This window comes from Plectropomus leopardus, chromosome 10, assembly GCF_008729295.1.
Source record: "Plectropomus leopardus isolate mb chromosome 10, YSFRI_Pleo_2.0, whole genome shotgun sequence".
Classification (NCBI taxonomy): domain Eukaryota; kingdom Metazoa; phylum Chordata; class Actinopteri; order Perciformes; family Serranidae; genus Plectropomus; species Plectropomus leopardus.
In genome coordinates this window covers 32,407,950-32,418,771 of record NC_056472.1, presented here as the reverse complement: position 1 = coordinate 32,418,771, position 10,822 = coordinate 32,407,950, and the positions used below count along the sequence as shown (strand labels likewise).

At 40.4% G+C, this 10,822-nt stretch overlaps 1 protein-coding gene across 1 annotated transcript; it reads left to right on the top strand.

Moving 5' to 3' along the window:
• The first annotated feature begins 1,657 nt into the window (after positions 1-1,657).
• On the top strand, positions 1,658-9,077 carry dnajb11 (DnaJ heat shock protein family (Hsp40) member B11). The gene is made up of 10 exons (XM_042494798.1): positions 1,658-1,832; positions 2,259-2,415; positions 3,674-3,771; positions 5,147-5,279; positions 5,994-6,136; positions 7,260-7,342; positions 7,429-7,486; positions 7,597-7,708; positions 8,176-8,335; positions 8,737-9,077. Exons 1-10 carry the CDS (start codon positions 1,759-1,761, stop codon positions 8,799-8,801), a joined length of 1,083 nt encoding a protein of 360 aa, XP_042350732.1. The 5' UTR covers positions 1,658-1,758; the 3' UTR covers positions 8,802-9,077.
• The last annotated feature ends 1,745 nt before the right edge of the window (positions 9,078-10,822 follow it).

Sequence of the window (10,822 nt, the reverse complement as noted above, 5' to 3'; positions counted from 1 at the left end):
TCTCTGACACCCGAGCTGACATCTGTTGCGCGCAGCTCGCGGGGGCGCGCTTTAACCTCCGCCTTTGCGAGCTGTGTAAAGTCTGCAAAGTGCTAATTGTGCTGGATTTAGACAGTGGTGGACTGAGGGGCAAAGGGTGGAAGGAATAAAGTAAAAAGGGCACCAGCTGCATGTGGTTTTGGTACCAGCGAGCCACAAATCCTGCCTTTATAGCGCGTTATCACAATATCTCTGCAGGAAAGACACACTAAAAGGGCACTTTTGTGTACTTTCTCCATTTAAGGGCATCCTAGATGGCACTTTACTGCATTTTATCCACAGGGAAGGTTCCCCTGAGGGCACTTTGTTGCATTTGCTTCCCCAAAAGGGCATATCATCACATTTTTCTATTTTATGTTTATTTTTCTTCTCTCCCTCTCTCTATCTTTCTACACACACACACACACACACACACACACACACACACACACACATATATACCAAAAGGAGAAGGCACTTCGTCATGTGAGCTCTACTGAAAAAGTACCATTGAACTGCAATCTGAAGGGGCATCCTAGGGTACTTTATCACTTTTTCCTTCTAGACAGCCACCCTACAGGGCACCTTACCATATTTTCTCCACTAAAAGGGCACCCAGACCACTTTCTCTCAACTGAAATAGCACCTGGAGGACAATCCATTACGATTTGTCCACTGAAGAGCACCCACCACATTTTCTCCACTAAAAGGACACCCGAGATGGCACTTTATTATGTTTTTTTTTTCATTGAAGGGCACCTAGAGGGGAAAGTTATCACCTCTCCTCAATTTGAAGGGCACCCTAAAGGGCACATTATTACTTTTCCCCTAGAGGGCATCCTGGAAGGGCACTTTGTCATGTTTTCTCCATTAAGTGTGTGCAGGCATTTTATTATTTTTTTTCTACTGGAAGGGCACAGTTGGTGGTACTGCATCAAGTTTCTCCACTGGGGCACTTCATCATGTTTTGTCCATGTAAGGGTCCCTTTGAGGCACTTTATAACATGTTTTCTATTGGAAGGGTACCAATGTGGGCACTACATCATTTTTGCTCTGCTAGAGGGCACTTTACTTTTTCCAAAGATGGGCACTTTGTGGGGCACTTTGTTATGTTTTCACCACTAGAAGGCCAACCTGGAAGGACACTTTATCATGTTTTCTCTATTTAAGGTGTCCTTGCCGGCACTTTATTACATGTTTTTCTACTGGGAGGCCACTGCATCGTGTTCCCTTTGCTAGAGGGCTCTTTAAGATTTCTCCATTAATGGGCACTCTGTAGGGACATCATTACGTTTTCTCCACTAGAGGGGCACCCTGGAAGGGCACTTTATCATGTTTTCTTGATTGAACAGTCCTCTCATGAGCACTTCATTACTTTTTTTTTTTTTTCTGCTGGAAGGGCACTGTAGTGGGCACTTTATCATGTTTGCTCTGCTGGAGGGTATTTTAGGATTTCTCCGCCGATGGGCATTTTGTGGGGCACTTCATCACGTTTTCTCCACTTAAAGGAGAACTTAGAGGGCACTCATATTGGATCTGCCACATAAAGTTATTTAAATTAAAAATGATGCATGTTTCTTTAAGAGTGGGCGGGGTTTGGACTGAGAGGCGGATTCAGCGTCATCAGGTGGGCGGGCTCTCTCTGACAGGAGGAAGAAGCTCTTGACTGGCAGCCGGGATCCAACCTTCAAAAGCCGGCTGATCTGTTTTCGCTCCTTCCTTTCAGAAACACCTGGATCCATGGCTCACAAAGGGATGAACCTCTGCCATGTGTGCTGCCTGCTGCTCTACGTTATCACGGCGGTGCTGGCCGGGTGAGTCCTCCGTGTTTGTGTGTGCGGTCAGGCAGCATCGCCAGGTGGTACACATGTTTCACTGTGATTGGTCCAGACCGGTCCTACATGTGTGGAGCCAACTGGATCAGGATCACACACCGAGCTAACCTGCTTAAGACTGTTTTTACGTGTTTTATTGTTATCTAGCGTTATCTTCAGGATCGTACCTGCCGTGTTTTGAATGAGTAGTTAGCTTGGAGTTAGCTGTTAGCATCCATAACGTCACCAGTGAAGCTCAGCCGGCCGGCTTCCCTCTTTGTGGCTAACTAGCTGCTTGTAACCAAAATAAATCACCTTGTAAACATAATAACAGTTCCCCGGCTGCTGTTTATATTAAATTTGACATTTTTGCTTTATCGGTGTCTAAAATAATGGTTGTTAACGTTACCTTCCTGTCTTTTGTAGGCGAGATTTTTATAAGATTTTGGGGGTGAGCAAGAGTGCATCAATCAGGGACATAAAGAAGGCCTACAGAAAGCTGGCTCTGCAGCTACACCCCGACAGAAACCCGGACGACCCAAAAGCTCAGGATAAATTTGCAGATTTGGGAGCAGCTTATGAGGTGAGTGTATTGTTGTGTGCTTCGTGCTCGCGATAGCTGGACACTCTTTCAACTTATTTTGAAACCTAAAACTTCAAACTTTCTTTGCATAGCTGTTATTAAACTGTGAATTTAACAAACAATAGATGTATTTGTGTTAATATTTTGTGCGGAAGAGCCGGAGGCAGTGATACAAAAGACTTTTTGAACGTTAGCTGTTTGGTTGTTGTTGGAAACGGCTCGGGCGCTGTGATTGGTCGACTAAACCGTGTGGCTGCTTCTGATTGGTTGTTTCGCTGTAACAGCTGGTATTCTGGAAAAACAGACGTGGATTAATCAGGAGTGCATTCAGATAACATCTGCAGGTGTTTCCCTATCAAATTTTCACATTTGCTCCGCAAAAATAAACTGGTTGAATGTAAATAGGTGCATTTACTCAATTTATCTGATTTCCATTTTGTGCAACTTTATACTTCTGCTCAGTGGTGGAAGAATAAATAAAGAAAATAAGGTAAATAAAATAACAGAGATCAGTAGGGATGGGCGATAATAGCGATTTTTCAGGTCATTTTTGCAATAACGATATTCTTGATATGAGAAAAATGCTGAAAAATATTACACCATTTGTTTCAAGAATATTACAACAAAATTGGTAGAAAATGGTAGAAACCTCAGAGTGGGAGTGTAAATAATTAGTGGCAGAATGTACATAAGTACATGTACACAATTACTGCACTTCAGTACTTAATTTATTTTCCAGTGGGCAGCTGTATACTTCTACTGTGTGGTGGAAGAATAAAAAACATTTATGGTAATGAAAAAAACTATGATAAGTAGGGGTGGGCGATATGGCCCTAAAATTACATCATGATATTACAGAGCATTTTTGTGATAATGATAATTGTGATCAGTAATAAGTTCAGTAAAAACTAAACAGAAAATATCTCTCATTTCTTTAGTTTGCAAACAACAAAAAACGGGTTGTTGTTGCCATGTATAATGGTATGATGTCATTTCAACAAGTCAAAATATTGATTATCATGATATGAAAGTTTCTTATAATATCAAAATCAGATTGGTATTTTCGTGAATGCTGCGGCACATGAACAGCTGTACGGTATGATGCAAATCACAATGCAAATTAATACTGCTTTTGAAAACACTCTGATATTGAAGTCTGTGTAAAAGAGGCGTTTGAGTTTGTTTTTTTGTAATTTACATTGTAATAAATACAGTGTAGAATTTGTTACCCTGTGTCTGACAGGTTGTGTATTTGTAGGTGCTTTCAGACGAGGAGAAAAGGAAACAGTATGACACGTACGGAGAGGACGGACTCAAAGAGGGTCACCACAGCTCACACAACGACATCTTCTCCAGGTTGGTTTCATGTGCCACTGAAAGTCAATAATAGGCTTTATTGTATGCGGCTGAATGGTTAATGTAAAAGACAAAGAGTATTTCTCACTTGATCGTGGTACTGTTCAGCCCTGCAGATAGTTTGGTCATATTTGGTCACATTTTCGTCCTCCACCTCAGTACAGTTGAGATGAGAATAATGAATAATAATAGTAATACATTTTATTTATAGAGCGCTTCTCCAAAAGTAAAAAAAGATCAAAGAATACATTCAAAACATAATAAGATACACACAACATTAAAAAGTATAATTGTGTTTGTGGTGCACACAGCACTGAAAGATTACAGCTAAAAAAAACATATTTTTTCTTTACCAAAAGAAAAAGTTGACATCTCCACTGCTGACGTTGTGTAATGTGGATTATTGAGGTTGATGGGTCAAACTGACCCAAACTGAGTCAGTGTGACACTGATTCTCAAACCAAACATGGCTGTTTTATTTGTTTGTTTTTTTTCCAGTTGGATTTTTCAGTCATTAAACCAAAAAAAGACAGAGAGAAAGCTAGACATCGATCGCAATAACTGAGAAATTGTCTTTGGATTTTAATCCTTCTGTGCCAGCGTCAGCTGTGGCATTATGTTTTTGGGTTGTCTGTTCATCCCATTCTTGTGACCGCAGTATCTCAGGAACGCCTCGAGTGAATTTCTTCTAAATTAGCAAAAATATCCACTTGGACTCAAAAATGAAATTATAAGAATTTGGTGGTCACTGAGACCTCATAAAAAAAAGTTTTGCAATGACTTGGAAATTCATGCACTAACTCTGATAACATTTCACACGTCTAACAGAAAAATGATGAAGTGATGACATTTTAAATCCAGAAGGTCAACTTTACTGTGACATCGTAATGTTCTGCAAAAACATTTTTCTGTCATAACTAAACGTCATATCTGAGGAACAGAAGGGGAGACATTTGGTCGGATACTGAATTGGGGACACTTTTTTTGAGACTGTGCAGATTGTAGAAATCTTCTGTGCTGTTGGGGTAAAGATGTGTTTTATGACAAAAAAAGTAAACTTAATTCTTTTTTATAAATGTCCTGTGCTGTGTTTATGGAGTCTTCGTTACGTATATTATACGAGTCTGGACAGACATGGATTTAAAATGCAGCTAGACTGGGTGGCGATGTTTTTGTGTTTCTGGGATATTTCCTTAAATATGCTCTAAAAAAACACGGATATTAAATGTTCTGGCTCTCAGTTATTGGTAGCTGAGAGTTTTTATAAATATTTGCAGAGACAGGATGATGATAATAAAAGTCCCAGATTAAATTGTGTTTTTGCCCTTCTCTGTCTGCACTAAACGTCTCCTCTTCCTCTGTCCTCCTTCTGTAGCTTCTTTGGTGACTTCGGGTTCATGTTTGGCGGTAACCGACAGCAACAGGACAGGAACATCCCCAGAGGAAATGACATCATACTAGACCTGGAGGTCACGCTTGAAGAGGTGTACTCTGGGAACTTTGTGGAGGTGAGGAGGAAATCCTGTTTTCTAAAACCCCCTTTTTCCCCAGCACAAAGAAAGAACAAAAAACGCCAACATCTGGCTTTTTAATGCAATGGGAAAGATTTGAATCTGTATTCACACCCAAGTCAAATGACTCTGCAGTAGTCACGGGTGTTTATCTCCTCCAGGTTTGATCAGCATTGACGGAAACACAACACCGGAGTGAGCGCGCTCATTTTAGCTCCTTAACCACTTACCGTCTGTCTCTGTCAGGGCCGTGCTCAAACATCGAATCCACATTAGTCTGCGCCGAGTTTGAAAGAGACACCGAATAAGTGAGAGATATAAAAAGAAGTAATCATCTCAAAGTTTTCAGTCCTCTGTCCATGCTGCTCCCTACTGTTTACCTGTTAAAGGATACATCAAACAACACTCACGCACACACACACACACACACACTCCTCTGCTGCGGAGCCGTGTACACAGCTCCGCTCTACTGGCAATGAGAAAGCAATCTATCGTCTCTTTTTAACAGGTTTAAGTTCACAACCTGCACTCATTAAACATATCTGAATTTTGCAATACAAAGTGGGATCGGTCACAGCTGTGTGTTTGATTGACAGACATTGATTTTTTTTAAGCTGTCAGTCAAAGGTTTGCAGCTGATGTATCATGTGATCTTCTCCCTGCTAATTCACTTTTGTTGATGATCTTTTCTGAAACTGCTTTGTGTCACAGGTTGTGCGTAACAAGCCTGTAGCCAAAGAGGCCCCCGGCAAGAGGAAGTGCAACTGCAGACAGGAAATGAGGACGACGCAGCTCGGACCTGGACGCTTCCAGATGACTCAGGAGATGGTGTGCGACGAGTGTCCCAATGTAAAGTAAGTCACTGCTTGTGGGCCAAACTACTATTGTCATAACCGTCCTCGATAATGCTGGGAACACACCTGACTATTAAAAGTTAGATTGCAACCCAGACTTGATCATCGTATTTCGTACCGCTGTGCCAGCGGTGTGAAAGGACGTCCTGTCCTCTGAGTGGACACGGTCTCCCCTTCTCCTCCAACCACCTTGTTTTGAAGTGCAGTAAAAGTCGTGTGGATCGTATGAATTTAACGTTGCTCTTTTTTAGACATTGTTTTTATCTGCTATCTTATTGATTGAAATGAGCTCAGTAAAAGATCTCATCACTCTAATAATGTTCTCTTTTACCTCTCCAGAAATGGTTGGATTTAAATAATAATCATTTTATTAAGCAAAGAAAACACAAGTTTTATCGCGGTTTAAACTTTGTTTGAGTTTGATTTAGAGGTCAACAGACCTGGCAGATTATCGGGGCCGATATTTGGCATTTTGCAGATTATCTGCGTCTCCGTTTTATTTAAAGGATTGCTGATAAAATGAATTGATGAAAAAGTGTTTATATAACACGCATCCAACAGCAGGGAGGACAGTCTGCCGCGAGTTAGGCTTAGAAGAAGAAGACAAACCAGTCAGAGACATGTTTCAAACAAAGCTCATTTTCCCTCAATATGTCCGTCTGAAAAATAAAATCTAGTGTCTGAATGTTCAGAGGATATGTGGCTTGTTAATATTGGGTCCAGTTTTTACTTTGCAACTGTCCTAAAATACTTTTAGAGGGGCGCTTATTTTAACTGTATGGGGGCTGCAGTCTCTGGTGGTGTTGAATTGTATTTTGGGTTATACTGACTGGTGTTTCTGTTGTTTTGTCCACTGTATTTATATTCATGAGGATGGCATAAAGAATAGTAACACATCTTTAAGATGAAAACTACATCCTGTAAAATCCTCACACAGTTGAATCATCACCTCAGTCCCAACAAAACTGATCATTATAACCTTTATTACTGCAGCGATATTTGATTAAAGCGCATTTGTTTTGGCCGGATGTGCCTGATAAACTGGCAGCTGAGTGTGTATTTGACGTTGTACAAGCCTAACATCACAATAAGTGTTTTTTATTTTGTGCTTTTTTAATCACAGGCTGGTAAACGAAGAGAGGACCTTGGAGGTAGAAATTGAACAGGGAGTGAGGGACGAAATGGAGTACCCTTTTATTGGAGAAGGTAATTTAGTGTAAACCCTGAGGTGAATCATTTTTGTTTGTTTTTCCAAATATTACCTGTTGTTAACGTCATGTGTGTGACCGCAGGGGAACCTCACATCGACGGGGAACCTGGAGATCTGCGATTCCGCATCAAAGTGTTGAAGTATGTGTTTCCTGCGTGTCTGTGGTTTGAAATGAAATACTGCAGAATATAACATACATAATATAAAAGTGTCGCACAGTAACGTGATGTGGGGATGCTTTTCTTTTCAGACATCCTGTGTTCGAACGCAGAGGAGACGACCTGTACACCAACGTCACCATCTCCCTGGTGGAGGCGCTGGTCGGCTTCGAGATGGACGTCGTACATTTGGATGGACACAAGGTTCTGCACACGCCTGATATTTTTACAGAGCTCAGTGCCTAAAGGGGGCAGTTTTAAGATTCACGTTATTAAAGACTCTTTTCAGTACAGGAGTACAGATCTGGTTAAGAGATGTTTACTGTCCAAAAGATTAAAAAAGGGGATTAAAAGATGTGTTTCTGTTGTTGGGGTTAGATTTTAAGAATGTGAATTTAAGAATGTGTAATAAGCTATTGAGTTTTAAACGAATGGCCTATAAGGCTGTTTTTGAGAGTTACAGATTGAATTTGTTTTTGCTTTTCTCATTTTTATTATCATATTCTGCGGGGCAGCTTAATGTAATGCAGGATTTTATGTAGGATAAGCAAATATGAGCCTGTACCTTTTCAGTCATTACCACAATGTACATGCTGTTATCTGAAATGTATGTACTTGTACTTTTTGTACAGTAGAGTGATTAGAATGACTGCATGTGTGTTTTTCGACAGGTCCACATAGTGAGAGATAAGGTCACTAAGCCCGGAGCTCGAATGTGGAAGAAAGGAGAGGGTCTGCCGAACTTCGACAACATCAACATCCGAGGTTCGCTCATCATCACCTTCGATGTGGAGTTCCCTCAGACGCAGCTCGATGATCAGCAGAAAGACGGTGAGAGTCAACAAAGGGTTAAAGGACACGCTGGGACATTTGTGGTGACAGGAGCTGTCTGAGGGATATGTTACTATTTTATTTTTTTACTGAAGTTTTTATTGAAATCAAACTGGTACACGTCATGCAGCGCAGCAGACTGAGATTTTTCTTCTTTTTATTGTTTTAGACAGCAAAGTTTGAAAGAGATAAAATTAAAAAAAAGAAAAGAAAAAAGTCTATGTTGCAAAATTAATCATGCAAGCAACCACAGCACCGGCAGTATGTTTTCTGAAATGCTGTAGAGTTTTGACCCTCAGGGCCACCGTAGATCAGAGCAAACAGAATCACGACACATTTTTGTTTTTTTCTGATAACTGTTTTCGTTGCCGTAGTTAAGCGTTGTTTTTGTGCTGTTGCAGGTATCCGCAGTCTTCTGAAGCAGGGATCTGTACAGAAGGTTTATAACGGACTACAAGGATACTAACACACCAACAGCCTGAACTGAGTTATCTGACACACACACACACACACACACACACACACACAGATTCAGACACCCACACACACACACACACACACACACACACACATCCTCAATCAACAGGACCTCGCTCCACGATTCTGGCCAGGGTGTATTTATTATTTTCAGATTGTTCTCAGGATGGCTCAAACCCAATTTGTTTTTAATGTCCCACGTTTTGACAGCCGCGGCACAGTTGCAGATGTTTTATTTGCGTGTATAAACGGAGAGGATTTCGTGTCTGTTGTGCTTTTTTTGTCCCCCACATTATATTGTAATACGGCCCTTTTTTTGTCTATTTCTACAAAGCAAATTCACTTATTTCTGAGTGAAGTTAACCCCTCGAAACCTGGAGCGACATCATTGTTCTTCTGCTGCTTTTGGACACCTTTCACAAGTATTAAACCTTTGAGCCCACAGCAAAAAGCTGCGATTTCTTTTGAAAATATGGGGAAAAAAGGCCGTGTGCAGTTGGGTAAGAAATGTTCCACAGATTTCAATAAATTAATGATTTAAAAATTGATTTAAAAAATTTTCAAGGGAAAAACAGGAAAATCTCATTGGAAAAATATTTCTAATTACATATTTTTAATATTTTGTTATAGGATTATTATTAATTTTCCCTTGTAAGTTTTTAGTTAAAAATTTCAAAAATTGCAATAAATGAGGTAAACTAAATGTATTCAATCAAGCTGGGGAAATGTCTTGGAGGAAAAAGAAAAATTTAGGGGGAAGCTATATTAATAATTATTATGATTACATATTTAAAATGATATTACAGAATTATTAATTTAATTTTAAGCACCTTTTCAAGGTCATTTGCATTGTAATTTTTTAAAAACTTTTTTTTGTAATTTTCAGGAAATTTTCTTTTACTTTTTACTAATTTATTGGTGTTTTTGGGTTATTTTTTCTTTGCCTTTTTTATTACCATCTTCCATGTTTTTGAAAGAAATCCAGATAAATTGCTCGGGTTTCAAAGCGTTAAACACTGTCGACTAACGTGTCAAGCTCTGTATCTTTCTGGGTACTCAACATCTGCAGAAGGATGAACTGCTGAAAAACCCAAAACGAAGAAGAAAATCCCTCACAGACTTTTGAACAAATTTGGGGCTGTGCAAGAAAAGACGACATCCTGCTCTTTTTCTTAGTTTGACGAATGTACCCTCCTCACCTGTAGACGACTTCACTCCGGTTAGACTCCTCTTCCTTTGTAAATAGGACAGAACAAAGCTCATCTGTTGTTGTGTTTTCCTAATTTTATGTCGGCGCTTCTGTTTACACGTTGCAGCAGGAGAAATGTCCACATCGCACATCCCCCCCGAAGAGTTGACCTCTTCAGTGAGACGGTGAACTTTAACATTTTTGGAGGACTTTGGGGCAGTTTGCACGTCCTCCACAGCCACTGTAGGAAAGTTTTGTTTCACACACCTGTGACTGTGTCCCTGTCCGGCTGAACGCCTCTGACCGACGTCCTCGGCGGGTGTTGCCGTTTGGTTTAAACGTGGTTTTAGGATTCTCTCTGTTTTTACTGTCGACTGCAACGCTGCCTCCCGATGTTCTGAGAGTGTCATGGCCTTAGGGGATAAATGTACTTTTGACTGACTATGAATAAAGATTTCTACAAATTCTGATGAGACGTCGTACCCCGAATTCTCCACTAGATGGCATCAGAGTCCAGTTAGTGGCTGAACTCAGCGAGAGACGTTAGAGACGCTGATGGACTTTTTTTTCGTATTTGAATTTTAGAAAGAGATGCCTGAGAAATCTAAAAAATCATGAAATGTTTGAGTCATCAGAGTTTCCTTACTGATCATTGGTTTTTGTTTCTGATCTTGAGAGCATCACGTGTGTTATGGTATTTTGAAAATTAATAGGCTACAGCAGGAAAACTCAAAGCGCTTTGCTTTGGGGCCACTTTTGCAAAATGACAGGAGGCCAGGGGCCACAGCCCCGTACATGTTTTGAGAATATCAGGACATTTC